Consider the following 27722-nt stretch of genomic DNA (forward strand, 5'->3'; position numbering starts at 1 on the left):
CCTCACTGCAACGATGCGCCATCTAGTGGACAAACCACTACTTATCGCCAATACTGAAAATGCAGCCATGATGATGATGATGAATATTTATTTTGGCTTTCTTTTGATCCTACTGAATTTGTAATTATGTATCGGCCGTTCTAATACCGATAGTATGTGGGTGCCTGTGTGTGTGCATGTGTATATGTGTGCACCGCCATTTACAGGCCAATGAGTGTACAGTCACTAAATGTACACATAACCTAATATTTTAGACCCCCATGGATGAAATTTACTTAAACTTGGCATACCCCCAGAGAATGCCAGGTCAATCATACACATAAAATTTGGTGCAGTTCTGAACATCTTAACTGAAGATAGGGGCGATTAAAGCAGAATAATATTGCATTTTCATTTTTTACCGGGAAGTGGGGGTGCAAATCACAAATGAGTGATTATGAGCCAGGTTGATGTGCCTGAAATGAAATTTTTCCGTAAAAGTCTAGCATAACATAAATTTGTACACGCACACATGCACACAATTCAAGAATTTTTCCCGCCATCTACTCCCTGAATTTTTTGGTCATTGATATTTGACGAACCACGGGGTACATGAAATTTGGTGGGTATGTAGCCCCACCACATACCCACCAGATTTCATGTACCCGTGGTTGTGTGTGTGTATGTGCGTGCTTTGTGTGTTTGCTCATGTGTGTTTTTGCATGTGCATGCATGCGTACATATGTCTACTGTGTGAGTATGTGTCATACGATGATTACTGTAAATGTATGTGTAAAAATGTGTGTATCTGTTTATGCACATGTGTGCACATGGAATGGGCTAACATGACCCCTGAGGCAAACATACAGAAAAAAAATTGGTCATCCTAGGCCCTACAGTTCTCAAGATATTCACAGAGAACTGTGTCTGCCCCACCTGGGGGGGGTCCAGTCCAGCGGAGGGGAGGGCTACAGATCAAAACGAAGAATGACGGTTCCATGCTATCCATGTGGGGTACATGCCCACCAAGTTTTTGTGTACCCGGTCTTTCAGTGTCCCGGAATCCTTGTTGGTGTACGCCACTAAATGTACACATAAATTATTTTATTGTAAGGCCCCTCATGAACGAAAGTACACAAAACTTGGCATGCATTCGAGGGTGTCATAATGATCCTACACTTTTAATTTCGTGCAGTTTTGACCTTGTCAGCCAGAGATATTGTGATGAAAACACCTAATTTTTGCTTTTTAATTTTTAACTAGGTGGCGCTATACATGAAATAAGTGGTAATGGGATGGGTTGACATGCCCCTTAAGACCAACATACATAAAAAGGTGGACCTCCTAGGCCCTACGGTTCTCGAGATATTCACAGAAAACTGTCTCCCGCCACCTACAGGCCAGTTGGTGTATAGTAACATAAATTAATTTATTGTGTGGCCCCCCATGAACGGAATTCCACAAAACTTGGTGGTGCATACAGAGGGTGTCATAATGATCCTACACTTCCAATTTCGTGCAGTTTTGACTATGTTAGGTCACAGATACCTTCAATTACAACACCTCATTTTTACTTTTTTTGTGTTTAACTAGGTGGCGCTATACATGAAATGAGTGGTTATGGAATGGGTTGACATGGCCCCTTGAGATCAACATACAAAAAAAAAAAAATGGTCCTCCTAAACCCCTACGGTTTTCGAGATATTCACAGAAAACTGTGTCTGCCCCACCCTCCTTTCGGGGTCCAGTCCAGGGGGGGCTACAGATCAAAACAAAAAAACGATGGTTCCATGCTATCCATGTGGGGTTACATGCCCACCAAGTTCGTGTGTACCCGGTCTTTCAGTGTCCGGGGAATCATTGACGGAAATTTGGGCATGCTAAAAAAAAAAAAAAAAAAAAAAAAAAAAAAAATCTGACTAAACCTATGGCGGTCATAATAACATATAAACAACTCGCCATGGACTTCTGACCAGGTTTCTCTTGGTCAGTGGCGTAATGGGTTTTAGGTAGTGTAAGATTGAGATTTTTAGACAACTCGCCAGATCCCTCCTCAGGTCGTTAGTTGCCACACCCCTTGGCGTGTTGCTCAAAAAAGAGACGTGCAAAATAAGAATTTAAACGTTGCGCCAAGCAAACCCATTTTCCGCCATGCGCCAGGGTGAAAATACTGACATTAGGAAATGAGTAGGCCCATAGGATCAGTGACTGTGTGGCGCAGAACAAAAATATATAACATATCCCTTGTTAGTTGTTTTATTGCAGATATACATACTATATTAAAAAAAAAATTGTATTTAGGTTCTATTTTCTTGGACAGGCTTATACCTAAAAGGTTTTCTAATGTTAAGGTCTGTCGCAACTCAAAAATATGTTTTATCGCTTTATCAAATTCCTTCCAGAATGTTTTTAGTACTGGGCATAAGAAAAAAATATGGCTATAAAGGTCATATAGGTTTAGTCAGATTTTTTCTTTTTTTTCTTTTTTCTTTGATGCCCCAATTCCGGCCAATGATTCCCGGGACACTGAAAGACCCGGTACACTTAAACTTGGTGGACATGTAACCCCACATGGATAGCATGGAACCATCGTTTTTCGTTTTGATCTGTAGCCCCCCTCAAGAATTGGACCCCGAAGGAGGGTAGGGCAGACATGTTTTCTGTGAATATCTCGAAAACCGTAGAGTTTAGGAGGACCATTTTTTTTTTTGTATGTTGATCTCAAGGGGCCATGTCAACTCATTCCATAACCACTCATTTCATGTATATGCCACCTAGTTAAACACAAAAAAAAAAGTAAAAAAATGAGGTGGTGTAATTGAAGGTATCTGTGACCTAACATAGTCAAAACTGCACTAAATTGGAAGTGTAGGATCATTATGACACCCTCTGTATGCACGCCAAGTTTTGTGGAATTCCGTTCATGGGGGCCACACAATAAATTAATTTATGTTACTATACACCAACTGGCCTGTAGGTGGCCGGAGACAGTTTTCTGTGAATATCTCGAGAACCGTGGGGCCTAGGAGTCCACCTTTTTTTGTATGTTGGTCTTAAGGGGGCATGTCAACCCATCCCATTACCACTTATTTCATGTATAGAGCCACCTAGTTAAAATTAAAAAGCAAAAAATTAGGTGTTTTCATCACAATATCTCTGGCTGACAAGGTCAAAACTGCACGAAATTAAAAGTGTAGGATCATTATGACACCCTCGAATGCATGCCAAGTTTTGTGTACTTTCGGGTCAATGGGGCCCTACAATAAAATAACTTATGTGTACATTTAGTGGCCCATACACCAACAAGGATTCGGGACACTGAAAGACCGGGTACACACAAAACTTGGTGGGCATGTACCCCACATGGATAGCATGGAACCGTCATTTTTCGTTTTGATCTGCAGCCCCCAGCTGGACTGGACCCCCCCAAAAGGAGGGTAGGGCAGACACAGTTCTCTGTGGGCAGACACAGTTCTCTTTTATGGTATGTTGGGCTCAAGGGCCCACATCAACCTGGCTCATAATCACTCATTTGTGATTTACACACTCCCCCCCCAAAAAAAAATGAAAATGCAATATTATTCTGCTTTAATCGCCCCTATCTTCAGTTAAGATGTTCAGAACTGCACCAAATTTTATGTGTATGATTGACCTGGCATTCTCTGGGGGTCTGAGGGGTATGCTAAGTTTCGTAGAATTTCATCCATGGGGGTCTAAAAAAAATTAGATTATGTTTACATTTAGTGACTGTACACTCATTGGCCTGTAAATGGCGGTGCACACATATAAACATGCACACACACAGGCACCCACATACTATCGGTATTAGAGCGGCCCGATACATAATTACAAATTCAGTAGGATCAAAAAGAAAGCCAAAATAAATATTCATCATCATCATCATGGCTGCATTTTCAGTATTGGTTTATAAGTAGTCGTTTGTCCACTAGATGCATGACGTTGCAGTGAGGCGTAATTTTGTTGGAAGTTAAAAGTGGGTTGGGGAAAACCAATTGACACTTCGTTACAAGGACTGTAATTTACCGCAGTTTAACATCTAATAAGGACAGGACGATGTTCACATGAAGTGTAATTCCCATTTCTTCTTGAAGTTTTAAATAAATCTGAGGATGTTTATCGGACATGCTTGGTTTTATTGCAGTAATGCGTTAATCTTGTAATATCAATAAGGACCTAGGTAATGTTACCGTTAGCTTTGGTTGAGTGATGGAGGCCCATTTGATTGATTGCATTTGTAGAAAACTATAAATGCGGTTATATCAAGCAAATTGATAGCAGCACTGTTTGTATCTTTCGACTGTCATTTATTGCACGTGCTACAAAATCATTCTGTGCAATGGAAGATTTACCAACGTTACACCGGTCTGATACAGTTTTGCCTATACATGCGTGAGACTGAGGCGCCTGTTTATTTTGTTTTAAATGCGTGCAGGGTGTGAGAGGGGAATCGATGTGCTTTGATTCCAGCTTGGTAGTTGTAGTCTGTGAAATTAAAAGCGATGTGTGTGAAGTATCCAAACAATGACACCTTCATTTCATTATGGCTGCTTTTAGCAACACACCTTAAGCTACTGTGTAGTGGGTCCCATTTAGAAGTGGCTACTTCATTGGCGCTTTCCTTGACTCATGGAGCTGCGTGAATGTTATTACAACTTTTCGCCCGATATGGCAGTTTAAGTCCCGCTTGATACTGTAAATTAAGTAAGCCATTGGTTTCCAAAGGAGATTTTATTTATGTCGCCAGCATAGCCTATTGACAATTTATGTTGTAAATAGGCCTACCTTATAATCCTACCTGTAGCTTAGGGAAGCTAACAGCTTTCTATTAGGATCTAGTTTGTTAGTTACAGTTTTGTCATAACTCCCTAATGCATTTTTGCATTTAGAATAGCCAGAGCGTGTATATCTCAATCTGAAAATTAAACAATATCGGGTGTCTATGGACTAGGCTGGGTGAACACAGAGATGTTTTTGTTTATAAATACATAAAAAAAAAATAAATAAATAAATAAATAACATTATGCTGATACCTTTTGCTTTTCCCAAATACAATGTAGCCTACAGGTGTAAGTGACCTTTCATCAATCCAGTTGCAATGGATGAACTGTGATGAACTGCCCTACTTGTGATTGTTTAGAGATTTTAAAGGTTGGTAAACAATGCTACATCTTCTTTGGCTATTCTACAATCTATTCACCTTTTCAGCACCAGTAGGCTACTTTCTGTGCAGCCGCACACACACACTCAGGCATGCCAAACAAGCACACACAAAAGTTTCAAGAGTGGGGGATGGAGTAAAATATGGAGACAAATTGAAGTGTGATTTATTTTCGCGGAATGGATGTACAGGACTGAGCTGCGGTCATATTTTGTACCGCTATGCGGTACATCTAGTTTGCGTTTTGCTCTCCACAGCTTCTCCAACAACTAGTCCCTAACGGCTGAGATTTCCCGCATTTGTCAGGTGTAATAAAAAATCTCTGTTGTAATTTCCACGCAAATTCATTCCAATATTTTGATTGTGTTATTGAAATATTTCCTTTTAGTGACTCTGTCCAGTTTTCCATTGTAATTTCAATTTTCAACTCTTTTTCCCATTTTTCTTTAAATTCAACCTTTACCAAGGTGAGTTTTTGGAGTATTTTGTATATTCTTGAAAGATTCCCCTTACCTGTATTCCTATTCTTAATTAAATATTGTACTAAATCATTTTCTGTTTGCTCCGCTAAGTTTTCCTTAACATAACTTCTGACCTGTAGATACTTGAAGAAGTGTTTTTTATCTAAGTCAGTGGGACACTGAAAGACCGGGGTACACGAAATTTAGTGGGCATGTAACCCCACATGGATAGCATGGAACCATCGTTTTTCGTTTTGATCTGTAACCCCTTGCTGGACTGGACCCCCCGGAAGGAGGGTAGGGCAGACACAGTTTTCTGTGAATATCTTGAGAACCGTAGGGCCTAGGATGACCAATTTTTTACGTATGTTTGCCTCCAGGGGTCATGTTAACCCATTCCATGTGCACACATGTGCATAAACTGATACACACGCACACACATACATTCACAGTAATCATATGTATGACACATACTCACACAGTAGACATATGTACGCATGCATGCACATGCACAAACACACATCATGAGCAAACACACAAACGCACACACACACACACACACACCCACACACATAAACATAAACGTGTACACGCACACATGCACACAATTCAAGAATTTCTCAGAATTATGAACAAGCAAGATGGGGGTGGGATTGTATAAAATGAATTTTACATGTGAAATCTATGAACTAATCATGTTTTGGTACTTGTTGTCTAGCAGATACCAGTGAGAATTGAGTGTGGATAATGCAATTTAGTGAGACAGTTAGAATCATATAGGCCTTTCAGCGTGATTTATTTTTGTGGAAAAAATGTGCTGGACTGGGCAGCGGTCATATTTTGTACCGCTCTGCGGTACATCTAGTCTTATATAATCCCAATCAACCAAAGTACGACGGCGTCAGTTTGTTGATTTACACGCAGTTTCTTAAATTCATCTCGTGACCTTCTCCAATTGTTCGTTTGGCTTGCAAAGGCCTCTTTGTAGTAAATCCTTTTGAGCTTGTTCTGCGTTCCTGTAGATTGTTGTAGTTCCATCCGAGTTGAAAACCTTACATTTTGCTGGAGACAGAATATGTGATTTGAGCTGCAGCTTTTTTAGTTGCTCCCGTAGAAATGTATATTCCGCTGTTGTTTCACCTTTGTCGTGAAGTCATGGTCCATATATATGCGTGTATCAGAGGATCTCCTTCTTAGACCAGGCAGCCTTAAGCACTTCTTTCTTTCCATTGTAGTTTGCGAAGTTAACAATAACTGGTCTTAAGAGTCCTTCCTTTCGTTGACCAATTCTATGTAGTGTTAATTTCGTCAGACGAGACGAGAGGAAATATGTTCGTCAACGACCTTTTTTTTCATGACTAAGACGAGACGATGATGAGACAGCAGTAATGTCCTGAAACACTGACTAAGACTATCTTAAGATGCATTATTGTTGACGAAAAAAGACGAGACTAAAATGTTTTGCATGAAATAAAAACTAAGATAAAATCTCTCTTCATTTTCGTCTACAAAATGAGAAGACAGAATATCTAGCCGTTATGTTTTCAAAATATTCCGTTGATAATGAGTTCATACGCAACAGCTTTCCTGTAGGCTAGTCTATGTGCTGTTGCTGGAACCCTGTGGCTGCAACACGAAACTACATGGAACAAGAACATTGGAGATTTCTGCCAGAGTTAAAGCTAACTACCTAAGCTTTATGCCACATACCCAGAAGTTGAAGCTTCTCTCATACAAATTAACATCCCCCAGAATGACCATACGAAAATGTTCATCATGTAATGTCAACTATTTAACTAGTTAGACTGATGATGCAAAGTTTGCTAGCAAGTAAGCTAATATGGAAAGTTCGCTAGCAAGTTAGCTATGGCTAAGATGGAGAGTGTTTGGGGAATGTGTTGTTTGGGCGCATATCGCCATCTAGCGAGGCGGAGTAAAACATTAATACTTTGGCCTATGACAGTGTTTCTCAAACTTTTTCAGTTTCAGGACCACAAACTAACCCTAGCTAAAAAAAAAAAAGATTAGACCTACTTCAACAGTAGCCTGTAATTAGTCTACACAATAGGCCTACTCACTGAACCACCTTGCTTATTGTCTTTGGACTTTGCTTATTGTGTGGATTCATACTGTATGATTTAAACTGGCATATCTTACATAGATAGTGTTGCAGAACTGTTTTTACATACAAGTTGGTTCAATATTGCAAACAACTCATCTATATTATATTTTACTACATCTGCTTGCGGACTACTTGGGATAGCTTGCGGACCACCAGTGATCCCCGGACCACACTTTGAGAAACACTGATCTACGAATATGACAGTGGTCCAGTCAAATCTTTTACTGTCTATGGTCAAATCCCAGCCGAGCTATAACTGTAGCTCGACTTACCTGTGCATGTAAACATACTGACTGACAAAAAATCAGAATGAGTCATTATAACAGACAAGTAGCCCTGTGGACACACAATATTGTTGGAAAATTGAGATGTGTGAGATGACTCAAATGGTAATCAGAAATAATTTGTTATAAAAAAAAAAGACTAAAATGTGTTGACTAAAACTGACTAAGACTAACATACCTTTAGTTTTCTTTTGACTAAAACTAGACTAAAATGACGAGACTTTTAGTCGATTAAAACTTGACAAACAAAAATGATATTTCAATGACTAAATATGACAAAGACTAAAAAGGACATTTCGTCACAAGACTAAGACTAAGACTAAATTAAAAATAGGTGACAAAATTAACACTAATTCTATGTGCCCGAGCGATTGGCAGCTCATTTTCAATGAACAAGACGTCTCTGCATAGTTTTTGAATAAACGTAGTCATGTCGTCACTTTCACTGTTTTCAGCTATGTTATACATGCATACGTTGTTTTGTCTGGATTTATTTTCAATGTAGTCCATCTGTTCACCCATCTCGTCAATGCGGGTTTGTAGAGATTTGATTTCGTTTTTATATTTAAAAGTTTCGTCTTCTTGTTCACTTACCCTGGTCTCTAGTTCAGAGGTTCTCTTCGTCGGTTTTGATTTTTGGTTTCACTCTTCATCATTACAGCCTCCCTCACACTTGCACAATGTGGTACAGCAAAGTCCAGCTCAGTGGCACTTACAGTTGCCCATACAGGCAACCACACAGCCACAGTTGAGGAGGAGTGAGCATCCCTTACTTGCATATTCCAGATCTGTCCAGTATGGCACCCAGACTTTGGTTCTGTCATTCCATTCCCAACCCCACTCACTAATTCCTTTAGATCTGTAGATTCCTTGTATCAAACAAAGTAGTGAAAATACATTATACAACAATTTAAGACTAAAGGAAGCTGAGATATAACCTTTTCTCTTTTCGGCGGGGGCCATTTTGGATTTTATGGATAACTGCCACTAGGGGGGCCACCCCAATTTGTATCCATGGATTTTTGAAAACCTTAGGCCTATACCTAACACCCTGGCAAAAATCAAAAACTTATCCAGAAGTGCCCAATTTTCATGAATTGCATCCTAGCTATAATTAAAGGAACCATTATGTAAGATTGTGGCCAAAACTGGTACTGCAATCACTTTCAAATTAATGTAGAGCGGTGTATCCCCAGAAAAGGGACTCAGAGTGCTAAATACCAGAATTTTCCTTTAAGTAAGGGATAATGGGACAACACTCCATTAGATTATCCGAAAATAAATGCACGTTCGAGGTTGTAATGCGGCCACGACGCGCAGCAGAGTTTTACTGGCCATTACAACCTCGAACGTGCGTTTATTTTTTCGGATAATCTAATGGAGTGTCGTCCATTAGAAGCGAATGGGAGAGTGAGCAGGGGTGGGATCCGGAAAGGACCACAGGGCGGGAATCGAACCCTGGTTACCGGCGTATGGTAGCGCCACAGCTGGGGCCTCCGTTCGTTCTTCTAATTCCTTTAGTTTTCTGGTAGACGCTCTGTTAGACGCCCGGACCTCTCCTGGACCACAGGAAAATACCTGAACTCTAACTTTATTTGTCAAAAGAGAAATGATAAACTGCTCGTGTTTGATATCATTTTTAAGGTCTCCATGTCAGAAATACATTATTTAGAAGTCAGTTGTAGAACAGTAAAGTTAATGCATATGATGTTTCTGTAATATTCGATGCATTCTCTGATGGGATGCGCCAACACTCCCTGCTCTCAGATAACAGAGATGCCCTGGTGATTTTGTTTGAGGTTTTCCAGAATGCCATTTACATGTTAATTCTGCTAAGTTGTTTTCGGATAAAAGAGGAGATCCTTCTCGCCTCTCGCTCTTCTCTTTCCTTTGGCTCTTGATTTCTATTGCTGTTGGCGGGAGGTCACGCTGACCTCCCAGCCTTGCTCTCTCTCCCTCTCTCTCTCTCTTTCTTTCTCTCTTTCCCTTTCTCTCGGCTTACTTTTGGGTTTGGTCTGTATTTTACTTTATGTTTGATGAATTGTTTTATCAGGTGTATTTGACATTACATTTAAGTTTGTTGTTTGGTTAAGCTTACTTTGTTCCTTTGTTACAGTATGTTTACCTACCTGAGTTTAACTTTACATTCAACATAAGTGATATTGGTCACATTTACCTTTATGGTTTACTGATTAATAAATTGTTAATTCACCCACCAATTATATATCTCTCTTCTAATATGCAATGCCAATACTCTGCTATAGTTGATAAGCTAGCCTACTTGGTAATTATTCGAGGTCGAGTTCTTAATTTTATGGAGTCAGATTAATTGTGGTTTCTCGTAATATTACCATTGCTTCACCAGTCTGTCCTATTGTTCAATACACGTGTAGGCCTAAACCTTGGATGTCAACGCAATTCTCCTTGTGAGAACATATCATGCCTTCTCCTTTCAGTGGTGTCCCGACACCGTGATTGTTATGATGTGATGAACCTTATAATTCTGAATTTGGTGAGTAGATTTAAAACTTCTTGAAGATGTGTAGTAAAATGTGCACACATTATTGACGTTAAAATTTCACCAAAAACATTCAGAAACCGGGAAACTGACAAATATTATCAATGCTTTGAATGTTTCTGTGCATGCATGGGGGTGTCTGTAGATGGGTGTGCATAGCATTCATTCATTCCTGCAGGCGCCCCTGTGGCCATGCATGCGCCCTTAAAATATCATCTGAATAAAGCGCCATTGACTTTAGACTATGTTTTTCCTGGTCTCTGGCGGAATTGTTATTTTCTGAATCTGCAAAATAGCACCAGGGAACGTTTGCCCTGGAACACGCCTCCTCTTTTTGCTGAACAGCCCCTGGGAACGCAAGTTCATTTCCTAATTTAATGACGTGCGTCTGTGGAGGGAAAATTCTGCTGTGCGTCCAATGCAAATGATACATGCGCCAGTGTACAAAGTCAATTGCACTACGTGCAAGATAGAGCCCTTAGTCTCGTTACGTCTGACGAAATTAAAACTAGGCCAACGTAATTTTCATTGTGAGGAGTGCTTTGTGCCCTGTCCTTTTAGTTCATATAATCGAATCCCTGAGACGCGGCACCAAAATGGATATAAAACCCTGACCCACTTAAAAAGATTGAAGAATGTGTCACATCCGCCACATTAATTACAGTAATGAGATACGATGTTTCTTTGAACCAGTGAAATTATGTCTTTTAGGGGTGGTTTGCAAACAGAAGGTTAAACTCATCCATGCCATATTTGATTGATGCTGAATATTACAGTAATTTGACTCTATACTCACTGGACAGTGAAATGCAGCATTCCGATTAAACAGTTGCGGAAAGTGTCAAAGGAAAATCCTGCTAACTTATATTCTTGTTGCAATTCACATTGAGAAGATTGGGAAGTTTATAGATTACATGTTTTTGTAGTTTTCAGTATAAGAAAGGTTTCCAATAATGGCTGACTGACTGTAAACCTTCCTTTTACAGTTATATAACTGTTATATAACCATTATGTATCCAGTTTGTATAACAAACCGGTATTATCATAGCAATTAAGCTGTCATAAAGATATAGCTCTCAAATTGCAAATAATCCTCCTAAGCCTGTCAGGAAGACACAAAATGCAACTGGGGAAATTATACCAAACTCTTAATGTTAAGGGGGAAAAACAATAAAAACCATTCATTTTGATATGATATCTATGATATACTTTGTTTCACTACTGTCAATATTACTATGGGCTAACAAAAGTCCCTCCCATGACATGTTGCAAAACATGTCAATTTAATTGATGTCACCAATAGCTTGCTAAATTTGACCAATAGCCATTTCGTTAGCCACTGAGAAAATTACTGATATTACAGATACTTAACTTCACACATACATTAAGAGAGAGAGAGAGAGAGAATGATTCTGATGGACACAAAAAAACTGTTTTTGAAACTTCACACCACTTGTCCTTTTTCACATCTATTGAAAAGCCTCTTTTGTGTGCGCAGCAGCTTGGGTTTCCAGACCGGCTCGGAAGGGCTCTTCTCTTTCATGTTAACTTCCTTTCCTCTTATGCACTGTCAGGAACCAGAGGTGGTGATTCTTTGAAAGGTCCTTTCAGACCCACCCACCTGCAGTCCATGTCAAATGCACTTCAAAACACAAGTACACGGAAATAGGTGGAATGAGTGACACAAATAAGTAACAGCACCTAAAACGAGTTTAGACAAAAATGTCTACGAACGGCAGTTTCAGAGGCAGTGGGTTGACACAAAAACATTTGGTACATACCGTATCTGTTAGCCAGGAGTCCCACTTTCCACGCAGCTCCACCCAAATCATTATCCTGGCATTGCAGGTCATCTCTACTGTTCTTGGGTATTGTTGCCTCAGAAAAGAGGAGAGACAAAGGCAGAGGTGAATTCATATCCATAGGTTGCTATCTCAGTGTGCTGCTGAGATACAAACAGGGCAATAGATAAGCTTGGACACAATTGACTGTTTTCAGACCAAGACTGTAGGTCAAATAATGGCAATCTGGGTCGTGAATGGGTGTCTGTGTGAGTCTGATCCATATCTATCATTAAGTGGGTTATATCCCATCTCTTGTTCAGTAAACTTCAAAACGAAGACCTTTCAAAGTCCACCACACATTCTTAGAAGACAACAATGTCCACAGTGTCAGATATGACATGTTTAGTGTCGGTCTAGATGATGACACTAAACATGCCTGTCCTTAAAATTCCAAACTGTAGGGTAGAAGGTACTGCATTTCTTCTTAATTCAAAGGACAAACCCAGGTCCCCAAAGAAATATTGAGCCATATGTGATCTCTTTACACAACACATTCAGTATTATCTGATATTAGCCAAATCCTCTTAATCTGGGATTAATAGCCCAGTAGTATTCTTGAACACTAATGAAGTTGTTCTCTGTAATAATGAAAGGACATTGCAATTGATGACCTTTTAAGTGCCAGTGTCCCATACATGCACTAAGGCAAGTCTTAGACTAGAAGAGAACTTCAATGGACAAGTCTTAATCCATGTATGGAAAACTGGCCCTAAAAGTCCAAGATTCTATCTTAAAGGGCCCCTACAGGGGTTGTTTTTTTCACCTTAAATTGCCGTTTCCAAAAGGATTTTGATGGCACATAAACTCTTAATAGGGCGAATGACACTTCTGCCACACTCTGAGCAGGTGTTATCACTTGTAAAACAGCCATAGGAAGTTTGGTGTTTGGGTAGGAACACTGCCCCCCCCTCCACAAAATAGAAATGGAAAAGAGCTGCTATGCTACAGGAATTCAGAGATCTCTTTCTACAGGCTGCTGTCGGTGCATTCCCTCTATAATGTAACAAAGTTATGTTCATACTTTGTTGCAAAAGACTATATTTAGTTCCCAATCCCAATGATTGCTTTTTGACCTCTGATAATATTTCCCTTTCTCTTTAGGGATTTTGATATGCCCATTTTATTCTTTTCACCTAAATGACCAATGTCATTTTAGGGAAACAATCTCAGTCCCAGCAAAAGCATTTTTTTATGTTTTATGATAATGCTTTGATACTGGATTTAAATGTGAATGTTCTCAGAGTGGATTGAAATGCCTCATATTCTTGTTCATCAGCTATCATTGGCTAGGATGACCTATTACAGTTATTACATCACTCATTCAGTTCACTTTGTTCATGTTGTATTGCAGCGAATCATGTCATGGGGGAACATTCTTTAATATTCACACAGTGAAAACTCCAACATTTTCTCTGTGGTTGCTGGTACAGGGACAATCACAGAGAACCTGTGGTTATCACCAACAGGTTCTCTGTGATTGCTGGTACAGGTAGCCTACCTGTCTTTCTGTTCCCCTTCTCTCCATCATTCTTCCCTTAGCCACCCCTCTCTGCTCTTCTCACAGCAGCGCAGCGCCTAAGGGAATTGGCAGATCCTCTGGCCTCGTTTGGGGCACTGGGATTGGCTCCCAGGGATGTAGCTCAAAATAATCCAGTACACCTTTTGTGTTAGACTGCCTTGTATACAACTAATTGAAAGCCTCCCTTCATTGTCAAAGATGGAATTGTTGGGAGCATTAGGGCTTTCTATGATATTGGCATCTCTGACTCAGGTAAATGCCTTCTTATATGCTTACTGCTGTCGTATACAGAGGCAGAGTGATGTGGAGTGCTGAGATATACATTTTGTTGTTGTAAATGTTGGTACGACTCTCATATTAGACACAAATGTGGCCTCATGCTTTGATTCTGATCCTTTCACAGATTCCATATTCTCAGGCACAAGGTGAGTTGCAATCTTTCATTCCCTCAAAAGATATTGAGAGCTCTTGTAAGACATATCAGTTGAGTACATGTGGAGATTCCTAGTGAGTAAGGTGAACTGGACATTCTTGGTTAAGTTCTTGGTTAATCTCAGCAGTGCTAATGGATAGAGCCCTCATGATTTTTTGTGGACACAATTGGACTTGATCTCTGCAGTGTTGTACTGGGCATGTACATATTTCTATAGATTGTCACATACATCGGTATGAGGAAATTACTGGAATAATGAATGGATGACATACACTAAACAAACAAATGAGAAGAATCTGTTATAGATGTGAATAACATATAATAAATGTTAATATTACCTTAATATGACAACAAAATAGTAGTTGGGACTGGTAATACAGTAATTTCCTGTGTATTAGCCGCATTGTGTATAAGCCGCAATATAAGCCGCAGGACAGTGTTTTATGCAAGATAAAAGAAACAAAACCATATTAATACCATATTAACTTCCCCCGTGTATTAACCGCATAGCTGAAGAAATTTTGCAAAATCAATGTATAAGCTAATAGTTGGGAAATTTCGGCTAATAGCGGATAATAGTTGGGAAATTACGGTAACACACATGCTATGATGTGATTTCTTTCAGAATGTCCTATCACATCAATCTCCTCCCCTGACGCATCCTCACTCCTGGTCAAATGGAACAGTTATAATGAAGCATCAAATTACTTTTTAGACCTGCGGGTGGTAAACACCAGTGGTGTTGCCCCAGTGGTGGTCACAGTGCCTGGCGGGAGCACTCAGAAGATTGTGCAAGGTCTCAGGCCTGGGACCACTTACAGTGTTACACTTAAAGTATTTAAGTTTTACTATGTGCTGTGTCAGGACACAAAAACAGCTATCACAGGTAAGCATTCTCTCTCTATTCTTCTCATCATTTTCTCCTTTATAGCACTGATAGATGCCCTTACTAAGCAAACTGGTTATTAGCGGTATATCCTCTGAGAATACATTCCCCATTGTAATCAAAAATTACTCGAAACACCTTGAGACATCCATCAGCTAATATCAATTTCAACCAGCACCAAAAGATTCTGAATATGATATGAACGGAGAGTCCTCTTGCTGTCTCTCTCAATGTTCAGTGCCAGGCACATCTCAGATAACCTTTTCAAAGGCGATATCCAGCACAGCTATCCAGGTGGAGTGGGCCCAAGTGACCACTGCACAGTATTACTTCTTGCTGGTGAACTCCTCGGAAACTGGGCAAAGATATAACTTCACCTTTACTGGGCTGTCTGCGTTGGTGAGGAACCTACAGCCATCCACCGCCTACAGCTTCTACGTTGACACAGTGAACGCGGCAGGGACTGGTGGAAGGAGCCGAGTGCGGACAATCTCAACATGTGAGTCGGACACAGAAGAACTCTCATAACATTATACACCCTGATGCCATCTGATGTGATTTATGGTCAAGTTACAATTTCTGTATTGCATTCTGATTTGGAAATATGTGCATTTGAATTGTCATAGACAGCTGCTCAATTTTAAAGGTAACACTTTACTTGACAGTAACACCTAACCCTAAGAGTGACATGACACTGTCATGGACATATGACACTGTCATGACACATGAACCCTAACGCTAATCCTAACCTTTAACCCTGACCCTAACCCTAACCCTAAACCGACTTGTTATGATAAAAAATGAAAAAATGAAAATGAATGTCACTTAATAACAGAAGCGTTATGTCATAAACGTTTATGACTTGTTTATGACACATTCATGACAGTGTCATGTCACTCTTATGTCGATACTGTCAAGTAAAGTGTAACCATGACATGTAAGAGATGCCAGAGATTGCTTGAGTGAATGTTCACTCTGTTAAACTAACTTAATTAAACTATCGCAAATGATCACAGAATTCATAGTTTACCCACCTATTATTTTACCACCATTAACACGAACAGGCTACTTGTGGTGGAGTAACTGATGGGTAGATAACCACACCTGTCCTGTGTCTGCAGTGGTGCAGCCACCAGGGGGCATCAGAGCTGTGCAGACGGGCAGCCGCACAGCCCGCATCAGCTGGGAGTCGGTGGAGAGGGTCCTGCTGTATGAGGTGGTCATCGCAGACGTCAGCGACCCCAGAAATGTTCCCATCCAAATGAGCGTGTCCTCCACGACGCTGGACGTGCAAAACATTCTACCCTGCTCGTCCTACCAGATCTCGGTCTCTTCCATCAACACCTTCCTGGACCCTGGAGAGGCCAACAAATACACTTACACAACAAACAGTGAGCATGGCACCTGGCATCATAACTGGTCTAAATACATAGTCCTTGTTGGCTAATGAGGTGTAAGCCTACTATAGTGACAGTTAAACTAACCAGGAAGAAGTAATCACATCTGAAGCCAACCCCCCCCTCTCTGTGTGTGTGTGTGTGTGTGTGTGTGTGTGTTTGTTGTATCCAGAGCTGAATCCAGTCACATCAGTCTCTGTGGACTACAGCTGTGCCAACAGCTCAGCGCTGGTGTCGTGGGGGGCTGTTTTTGAGGCTGACAACTATCGAGCAAAGGCCAGGGGCAGCAATGGCAGCCTGGTGCTCTGTACCTCCCAAGGTACCAGCTGTAGGCTGGAGGGGGTGCCCTGTGGGCAGAACTATGAGGTGCAAGTCACCGCCATCTCTGGGAACTGCGAGAGTGTGGCCAGTAACAACGCCAGTGCATATTTCCACACAGGTGAGTGCTGGTGAAAACATACATGCAATAACCTCATGTGCTAGTTATACACACACAAGCTACAATGGTTTATTGGCAGATGCCTGTAAAATATATGGTGTTTTCATAATTGAACCACACCGTCTCCTTTTAGTGTACAGATAGATGGCACTATAATAAACCATTAGCCTTTTAGCACCCCCCCCCCCCCCCCAACACACACACACATACAGTACACACAATACACACATACTGTACACACACACACACACATCCTCAATCAGATATCTGATCTGTGTAACATATTCCTTTTGTTACATTGTTGGAAAGATTAGTTTGACTAGAAGGTGTGAGTGTTCTTTCTCTCATCCAGATGACCTAGTTCACTGCTTTTGAAAACCCATCTCCCGAGACAAAAAATGAGGCTGAACTGTTGTTTGGACACCCATTTTTAAGTGAACTTTATAGCCTTACGACTGGGTTATAGCACAGGGAGGGGCCCTTGTCCCAAGTCAAGTGCATGGTCCCTGTGTGATTTTGAACTAAGAAATGGCCTAAACAGATTAGTTCCAAAACAATCTACAAAGGAGGTGGAGCCACAGATAAATATCACTGTTACTTTGTAAATGATCACTTATTTACTTACGTGTTTTTTTTTTACTATCAAATCTAAAGTCAAACGCCATCTCTCTGATCACCGGTGATGTTACATTACAGCACTCACAGATGAATCTATCTAGAGTTTTATTTCTCCTTGACCCATTCTTAGATGCTTTGACCTTTAACCTTTGACCTCAAACTAAATCCACAGTTCCATGCCCCCCTTCTAACGTGACGCTGTTCCGGGAGTGCTCCAGCAACGTCATTATCTTCTCGTGGAAGCCAACCAATAACACAGGGATCTACCGAGCGCGTGGAGAGAGCAAAGGACTAGAGGATCTGCACTGCCTGACCACTGAAACGTCCTGCTTTTTCACCAACACCGTCTGTGGCCACCTCTACACATTTACCGTCTATGCAGCAGTCAGTGCCAGTGGCAACTGCAGAAGCGCAGAAAGTTATTCGGTCAGCGTGCGCACAGGTACTAAATAGCTCTCTCTCTCTCTCTCTCTGTGTGTGTGTGTGTGTGTGTGTGTGTGTGTGTGTGTGTGTATGGTGGTGGTCAATATATGAATTTACTGCTTGTCTGTACATCTATGACACTTCCCCTCACTTTCACACATTGCTATCAAAAACACAAGACGGTTCTGTTTCTCCCAGGTACTATGAGTTCAGTCTTACCCAAACAGTAAATCAGTACGGCACAGGTGCATCTCTGCCCTGCCCAGACTGAGAGATTAAAGGCTCAGGAAACCATTGCCATTTTTTTTGTACTTAATTAGTTGATTAGAGCTCTTCTCAGGTCGGCATTTCTGTATTGTAAATTAAATATTTAACTTTATGTGTAATGAATCTAGATTTTATGAAATATTTTTTTTCATGATATTCAATTTTTTTTAGATGCACCTGTATTTTAGTATGATAACCATCATTTAATATATACACACAACTATCCAAAATATCTAAAAGTAAAGAAACTAGTGCCTCTACCTGGGTGAACATCCACACAAACTGTTGAATGCTTTTCCCCGTGCCACGGACAAATATGTCAGTTTTCTGCCTTTCTGTATCTCCTTATAGCTCCGTGTCAGCCACAGAACCTGCGTACCGCTGCTGCGTGTAATTCCAATGTCCTGACCAGCACATGGGACATGGCGGATGGGGCAGTTTCATATGTCGTGGAGGCCTTTGGGAATAAAAATAGCATCTCCGACTACAACTGCAGTTCCTCTACAACCAGCTGTGCCATGCCAGGAGTGACCTGTGGAGAGAGTCTCACCACCTACATCACTGCGTTTGACAATGAGTGCCCAAGCGAGCGAAACCTAGGCGAGGTGGCTGAAACCGGTAGGGACAAAATCAGTCCGTCAACCAATCAGACAATAAGCCGATAGATCACATCAATCACTTACAGTCAGTTACACACTTTTGGCTAATTGTTGTGTCACTTTTTTTTTGCCAGTACCCTGTGTACCCAAGAATGTTTCCGCGGTATTTGAGTGTGGGTCAGACTCCATCACGCTTAGGTGGGACTTTGCCCCAGGGGCGATCTTTTATATGGGCACGGCCATGGATGGCAGTGGTGTTGAGCACACATGCAAACCTACTTTGAAAACACACTGTGTGATCCAGGGCCTGCGCTGTAGCACCACCTACAATGCCTCCCTCATTGCCTCCAACGGGGAGTGCAACACATCCCGCAGTGAGGTCGTGTCTGTGGAGACAGGTACAGCGCAGTCGTCAAATCATCCACACACACACACACACACGCACACACACACACACACACACACACACACACACACACACACACACACACACACTCACTCACCCACAAACACACACACACACACACACTCACTCACTCACCCACACACACATACACACACACACACACACACACACACACACACACACACTCACTCACTCACTCACTCACTCACTCACTTACACACAGACAGACAGACAGACAGACAGACAGACAGACAGACACTCACTCACTCACTCACTCACTCACTCACTCACACACACATAGCCTCTACTGTATGTTTACACACAGTGCTCTCATTTCAACGTGTCTGACCATCTTTATGTCCCTTAGCCCCCTGTCCCCCAGAGAACATTTACGCCCAGCTGGACTGTGCATCTAATCACGCTCTGGTGAAGTGGGCACCCCGGGCAGATGTGTTTTCATACACAGCCTCTCTGGTTGACCAATCAGGAGCCTTGCTTAGCTGCAGCACTACCAACAACCAGTGCAGAGTGACGGACCTCAGGTGCGGACAGGTGTATGATGTCAGTGTCACGCACCATGATGGAGTCTGTCCCAGCATGCCATCCAAGGCATTCCAGATTAATTCAGGTGAGCCACTGTACAGCTGCAAACACTCCGTTGTGACTGAGGACCATGGAGTGTTGTTGTGACATAACAGCGCCACATGTCCAATCCAAACAACTCTACAATGCATCACCTCCATGGACATGTCATCAATGAATTTATTCACCCAACTCTCTCACAAACACTTACACATGCACATGCACATACACATGCACATACACATACACATACACATACACATGCACATGCACATACACATGCACATACACATACACATACACATGCACATACACATACACATGCACATACACATACACATACACATACACATACACATACACATACACATGCACATACACATACACATACACATACACATACACATGCACATGCACATGCACATACACATACACATGCACATGCACATACACATACACACACATCGCATTCACACACTCATGAAGGCACACACACTCATGAAGGCACACACACTCATGAAGGCACACACACACACACACACACACACACCTCATTTGATTCTCATTGTTTCCATCTGTCACTCTGATCTCCCCCCTTTTCTCTCCCAGTGCCCTGTGGCCCAGAAAATGTGCACACCCAGATGAATTGTGGGACAGGTGTTTTGACGGTCAGCTGGGACGCCACCGAGGGGGCAGAGGCCTACATCGTTGTCGTCGCCTACGACGATGGTGAGCGACTGCAGATCAACACCACGAAGCCCCAGACCACTGTAGAGTCGCTGAGCTGTGGGGGGTCGTACACGGTGGAAGTGATGTCATACAATGGCAGTTGCCTCAGCATGCCAAGCCAGTCAGTACTGGTCAGAGAAGGTGAGACTCGCTCTTCTCTTTCATACACACACACATGCTCACATACTAAGCCAAGATAAACACATAACATTTTTCAAGTGTTACCTGTATAGAGGATATATTCTCCACAGAGGATCTATGTCACTGCTACACATGTTTTACTGAATTAAACTGTAATAACACAGTTTTGTGCCTATAAATCCAGCATACATACAATCTAGTTTGTGAATATTATACAAGTGAACATTAGTCTACCGTAGTTAGATCCCAAAGGTGTAGGTTTTTGACATTCTAAGTTCCACAACAATTGAAGGTTCTAAAATTCTATGTTGAATTCAATGAACCCAGATATTCTTTAGAACGTTCATTTCCCAACATTCCCGTCACACCGGTGTGACGGTACTCCTTTAAAGGTGTCATGTGTAAGAATTGAGGTAAAAATATCCAAAACAATGAGCTACACGCATCAAAAGAATGAGAAGAAATAAGGCTGATGAAGGTATAGTGCTGCAGAGATATCAACCTGAATTAGCATGCTAAATTACTAGCCACAGCCCGACAGGTGTCATAATACCAGTTTCGGCCATGGGAGGCGGTATGCGGGCAACATAACCGCCAGCCAAAATGCAATACACGTGTCTTGGTTATTGCTCTAGGGTAGACCAACTCGCTTTCTGGAGGTATACTGCCCCCATCTTTTATGGAATGTGGAGTATGAATTGATTTTTTGGCGGACATTACACATGGCACCTTTAAGGGTTAATGAAATGTCCCATGCCTAAACCTTGGCATGTGCCTGCCTTGCAGTGCCCTGTGTTCCCACCAACGTGACTGCTCAGCGGACCTGTGGGGATAGCGCAGTCACAGTAATGTGGCGAGCTAGCAAGGGAGCGCTGCATTACACTGCCGTCGCCATGGGTGACAGTGGCCACAGGTCAGAGTGTAGGTCCAACGGCACGCAGTGTGACATCAGTGATCTAGAATGTGGGCAGGTGTATAATGTTACCGTGATGGCAGAAGACAACTCTTGCCCCAGCCTACCAAGCGATGAGGTCATACTGCGGGCAGGTAAGTACGAATGCATTAGTGACAACACTTGTTTATGTAGAAGTGCATTTTCAGCGTGTTAACGTTACTTCTGAAGTGTTTCTTGACACCTTTTTATGTCTTTTGCTTATACAGCTCTGTACTACGCAACAATCATTTTTCTTCCATCTACATTATACGGAACCTCAGAATAATAGCTCGGGAGTGGATTGATTGTAACTGTGATTGCGTCTGTGCTGAGATCTCTTGTCTCTTGTGTCATGTTTTTCTGTGTTCGCTGCAGTGCCCTGTGCTCCCACTGGTGTGAGGGCCCAGGTGAGTTGCGATGACAATGATGCTACGCTATCCTGGGATGCCAGTCCGAATGCAGTGGGTTACACAGGCACAGCCGTGGGCATGGATGGGCACAGGGTGCCCTGTGATGCAGTGACTGCGGGCTGCCAGCTGGGGGCACTGCTCTGTGGACAGATGTATACCTTCACAGTGTTTGCCACGGATGGCAGTTGTGAGAGCCCCAACAGTACAGAGTATCGATTCGAGACAGGTATCAGAGATTATCACACATGCATACATGCAAAACACACACACACACACACACACACACACTATAACTATAACCTTTGACCTTTCATGTGTTCTCCCTCAGCACCCTGTGCGCCAGAGAGCATGGAGACCTCTTTGTCCTGTGACACCAACGCCCTGGAAGTGAGCTGGGCTCTGGGTGGTGCCGGTCTACTCTACAACGCCACTGTGAGTGCTGGAGATGTCACTGGGCTCTCCTGCAGTTCTTTGAGTTCCAGCTGCGTCGTGGAGGGCCTTGACTGCGGCCGAAACTACACCGTGACTGTCACAGCAGCCAACAGCTACTGCACTGGGCCTGTCAGTGCACCACAAATGGTTCAGACAGGTATGATTCCTGTTTTTGCCAGTATTTGTAAAACTGAAAATGTAAATAAAAAGCTCTCAAAATCCCTGTGCACAGCCCTTCTTCCTCCAGTTCACGCCAAATAAAGTCAGCAAAATACCCTCCAATTTGCGATGTATACTACTTTTTGACTTGTAAATAAAAGCTCTGTTGCCTCTTACCACTTTTCAGTTCTTTAAGAGTCCAATGCTGAGGGATTTTGAGAATTTTCTGTATGTTTATGCTAGTGAGTAAATATTTCCTATATCCAACCGTGAGTGTGTGGTACCACCTGCAGCCCCCTGCGTGCCGGAGGATGTGTCTGTGGACCTGGAGTGCTCCACCAACGCCCTGCATGCGTCCTGGAGCCCGCCTGCCGGGGCGCTCTCCTACAGCGGCCTTCTGTACGGCGACAAGGGCCTCTGTGAGACCTGTTCGACCTCCACGCCCAGCTGCTCCTTCAGCAACCTCACCTGTGCACACACCTACATGCTCAGGGTGGTCACACACAACAACCAGTGCAACAGCTCTGTGAGTCAGGAGGTCACCGTGACAACAGGTGAGATGGGTGGTGGAGAGTATTAAACGTTTCAGAAAAGGCTTTGATCTTTATAATTGTTATCTACTCATTTTTACATTTCATCTGAATGCAAATATAATTTTATGTTCTGTGCATAATGCCAGTGCTTGCAGCACAAGCAAACAAATCATATTGTCTATCATCTCACATGGCTACTACATGGTTGCAATCAATTAAACAATGCGTGTAATTACCTCATTTAACCTGAATACATTTAGTTTCCTCTGAGATAAGTATTGGTGTCTTCCATTTTATGAGTGAACCATAACCTGTGTATGATATTTCTATGCACCTGTTGAATCTCTCCGCATCACGGCCCTCCCCTCACAGCTCCATGTGACCCTGAGAACGTGACAGTGGAGCTGCAGTGCACTCTGGGAGTGGTGAGCGTGAAGTGGGAGGCCAGTGCTGGCGCCAGTGATTACACCGTCCTGGCACACTCCCAGGACACGCCGTACATGGCATCCTGCCGTACCAACGCCACCTCCTGTGAGCTGAGCGAGCTGACGTGTGGCAAGATCTTCAACATCACCGTCCTCGCCGGACACAAGACATGCAACAGCTCCACACGTGCCTCCGCTTCTGTTCTGACCGGTACAGAGATCTGTTAAACACTCTTATAATTGCAAAATTATCCTCTTGTTTATTCAAACATTGATTCATACTGTGACGTGTCACTATCATGAAATGACACAAAAAAAAGTTTAACATTAAACAAAATGTAATCTGACCAAATTCAGAGAAAGAGAAATACAGAAAGGAGGGTATGGTAATGTACACAGGTAAAGGAGGAAGGATGGCTGTATGGGTCAGTATAGTTTTTTGCAATATTGAATCAACTTGTATGTAAATCCAAACGGTTCTGCAACACTGCCTATGTAAGCTACGCCAGTTTAAATTATATGAATCCTCTGACATAATAAGCAAGCTACAAAGGCAATAAGCAAGGTGTTTTATTGAGTAGGCCTACTGTGTAATATACTGTTGAAGTAGGTCTACTGTTTTTTTGTTTGTTTGTTTTTAGATAGGTGGTCTGTGAAGTTTTTTTATTGGTTAAGTGGTCCTTGGTCTGAAAAAGTTTGAGAAACACTGCTGTAGATGATGGATAAATAAAATATAACAGCTCTTTGTCTTCTTCCTCTTCTACAGCCCCTTGCCCACCAGTGATGGCTGCCCCTGAGCTGAACTGCTCCACTGATCAGGTGCGCGTCTCCTGGGAGCAGGATGATGACGCGGTGAGGGGCGTGATGGTCACTGCGTTCTCGGAGGTCTTGGGCGGCCACGAGCACTCGTGTCAGGCCTCCAGTGGCAAGCAGTCGTGTGACCTGACTGACCTGCACTGTGGTCTGAGGTACACTGTGAGGGGGACGGCCATGGGGGTCGACTGTGACAGCACTCCCAGCAGGCCATTTAACCTCACCATGGGTACGTACATTTTTTTTTTTAAAAGTTAAGATTTTTGGAGCAATTGCAGTGTGCAGACCACACTTCTTCCACTGTCTGACATTATTTTCTGGCACCTGCGGAACCCACTCTCCAATACGTACAAAAATCACACACAAATCCACACACACACATTCGTGCACCCACAAACAGATACTCATATTAAACACACACAGACACTTACATTCAGAATCCCTTTCTACTCATCCTCATAGTCGCACTAACATATAATCAGTGAGCAAAATAAAATGAAATATAATGTTAGTTTTAATATTAAAATGAATAAAATATTAGAAATGCAAGCAATTTAATAAAGGGTATATATCATTAGGTAAATGAAAAGTTGGATGTATACGATTGTGTAGCAGTTAAGCTGCATCTGTGATAATGCATGTGTGTATAAATATGTGCTCATATATCACTTTGTGCAGCTCCCTGTACCCCTGCTATGGTGGAGGTTGACTACACATGTGGCACTAGTATGGCAGTGCTGAGCTGGGATGAGAGTTTGGGCCACGAGAGCTTCACTGCACACGTGCAGAGTGGTGACCACACCGATGCATGCTACACCACGGAGACACACTGCTCCCTGACCACGCTCAGGTGCGGGAGTCTCTACAATGTTACCGTGGCAGCAGTGGCTCGACCGTGCAATAGCAGTGAGGTCACCACACAGCTACAGACAGGTACATACATACACACACACACACACACACACACACACACACACATATACATACTGTATACACACACACACACACACACACACACACACACACACACATATACATACTGTATACACACACACACACACACGCACACACACACACGCACACGCACACGCACACGCACACGCACACGCACACACACACATAAACATTCAACCATTTAGTCACATTAATGTAAACTTACATAAGACAAGCACATGAGCTGTTATAAACGTACAGTATGTGCACACATATAGACAGACACACGGACACACACACACACAAATACCAATATACATGCAGCCACAATGCACCTCCACACATACATACAATATATATATATATATATATATACTTATATATACACAGCACAGACATAACATTCAAATTAGCAGTAATTTAAATGTAAAAGTTTTTATGTTTTCTGTGTCTACCCTCAGCTCCATGTGCACCCCAGAATGTGAGTGCCAGCTTGGTGTGTGCCTACACCAGTGCCCAGGTGAGCTGGGTGGGCACGCCTGGCGCTGTCGGCTACAACGTGACAGCACAGGGCAGAGACGGCGATGCCAGGCACTGCCACAGCTCCGACACCAGCTGCCACCTGCGCAACATGCACTGCGCCCAGACCTACGACATCACCGTCACGCCTTTCTCCGAGACCTGTGCAGGGTTCCACAGTACCACACTGACCTTTGTGACAGGTAACTGGGTAGTACAGGTGTGCTGTTTTTTCCAAGACTTTACTGCAACGTTCATTAATATAAAAATGCAAATGGGGCTCTGAAGTAAAGAATTTTCCGGAAAATGATAAATGAAAGAGTTGTTGATAAAATGTATACAACACATGCTCCACATGTATAACCCCTGTACATGTTTACCTACATTTTACATATAGAACAATGTAGCTAAATTACCGTACAAGAAACAAATCTCACAACAAATGTTGAAACTTATTTTCCCTCTCTCTTTCCTTTCTCTCTCTCTCTCTCTCTCTTTCCCTCTCTCTCTCTCTCTTTCCTTCTCTCTCTCTCTTCCTCTCTCTCTCTCTCTCTCTCTTTCCTTCTCTCTCTCTCTCTTTCTCTCTCTCTCTCTTTCCTTCTCTCTCTCTCTCTTTCCTTCTCTCTCACAACTTTCTGTATTCTGTATCTTCTTTTTTCTCTCTACTAATCTGTCTACCTTTCTCTCTCTCAGGTCCTTGTCCTCCCACTGATGTGTCTGTCTCTTTGGAGTGCGAGGGGAATGTTGGCACGGTGACCTGGGTTGCTGTGGAAACTGCCGATTCATATATCGCCATGGCGACTGGGCAGGATGGACACAACCACACCTGTGACAGTAATGGCACTAGCTGCTCCTTCACTGACCTGCACTGTGGAGAATCATATGCTGTCACCGTGGTTACATTGGAGCGCGGCTGTCAGAGTGAGCCTAGCCAGCCTGTGACACTTAGAACAGGTAAACAGGGATTGGAACACTTTTTTTGTTTGTTATATGTGTGTGTATGGATGTCCGTGTGTAGTATTTTCAATAGACTAATAATGTTGTATCACAAAATGCTTTTATTTTCCTTCCCTCCACCTCTTTCTAGTGTTTAGTTATTCTATTTCATGTTTTTTTCCCCTCATATGTATTGCCATTTTGTACCGTTTTTGGCTTCTACTGTAAAATACTGCACGTGTTTACTATGCATGGTGTAATATCAAACACTTTTTTATTCCTCTCTCAGCCCTCTGTCCTCCCTCTAACCTTAACGGACAAGCGTCCTGCTCGACCAACGACCTGACCATCACTTGGGATCCCATTCTGGTGTCCGGTGTCAGCTACATCCTGGAGCACTGGCCCAACGTGTCCATCTCCCTGACGGACACCTCGCATGTGATGACTGGGTTGACGTGCGGGACTGCTCTCACCTTCCAGGTGTTTGCCAGGGACTCACTTTGCACCAGTGTGCCGAGTTCCTCTCTGAACATCAGCACAGGTACAGTGAGGCTACTGACCATTAGATAAGTGTTTGTTTGTGTGTGTGTGTTTGGTGTTATTGTTGTATGTTGAGGACCCCCTTTAAAACAAGATGTTACATCTCAAGGGGTTATCCTCTAATAAATAAATTGAAATAAGACCACTTGCTGATTACTGACTTAATCCATTAGTCATACATCATACTTCACATACACTAATATGTATTAGCACTAAAGTTAGCAAAGGCTGTATGCAGTATGAAGCATGTAAGCAGTATGAA

The 27722-nt window shown here is 42.4% G+C and overlaps 1 protein-coding gene across 1 annotated transcript in view; it reads left to right on the forward strand.

The window, feature by feature from the left end:
• Window positions 1–5379: 5379 nt before the first annotated feature.
• The window catches only part of LOC125300770, a 58315-nt gene continuing 35972 nt past the window's right edge, over window positions 5380–27722 (forward strand). Inside the window, exons 1-22 of the mRNA XM_048252901.1 lie at window positions 5380–5384; window positions 13818–13876; window positions 14310–14331; window positions 15026–15225; window positions 15464–15724; window positions 16347–16616; window positions 16795–17061; window positions 17852–18121; window positions 18721–18987; window positions 19103–19366; window positions 19742–20002; window positions 20566–20826; window positions 21613–21873; window positions 22136–22396; window positions 22499–22759; window positions 23055–23315; window positions 23667–23930; window positions 24486–24761; window positions 25211–25465; window positions 25927–26187; window positions 26678–26938; window positions 27210–27461. Of these exons, the coding sequence (XP_048108858.1) occupies window positions 5380–5384; window positions 13818–13876; window positions 14310–14331; window positions 15026–15225; window positions 15464–15724; window positions 16347–16616; window positions 16795–17061; window positions 17852–18121; window positions 18721–18987; window positions 19103–19366; window positions 19742–20002; window positions 20566–20826; window positions 21613–21873; window positions 22136–22396; window positions 22499–22759; window positions 23055–23315; window positions 23667–23930; window positions 24486–24761; window positions 25211–25465; window positions 25927–26187; window positions 26678–26938; window positions 27210–27461 (5020 nt within the window). The remainder of the gene's footprint in view (window positions 5385–13817; window positions 13877–14309; window positions 14332–15025; window positions 15226–15463; window positions 15725–16346; window positions 16617–16794; window positions 17062–17851; window positions 18122–18720; window positions 18988–19102; window positions 19367–19741; window positions 20003–20565; window positions 20827–21612; window positions 21874–22135; window positions 22397–22498; window positions 22760–23054; window positions 23316–23666; window positions 23931–24485; window positions 24762–25210; window positions 25466–25926; window positions 26188–26677; window positions 26939–27209; window positions 27462–27722) is intronic.

Source organism: Alosa alosa, chromosome 9 (assembly GCF_017589495.1).
Source record: "Alosa alosa isolate M-15738 ecotype Scorff River chromosome 9, AALO_Geno_1.1, whole genome shotgun sequence".
NCBI lineage: Eukaryota > Metazoa > Chordata > Actinopteri > Clupeiformes > Clupeidae > Alosa > Alosa alosa.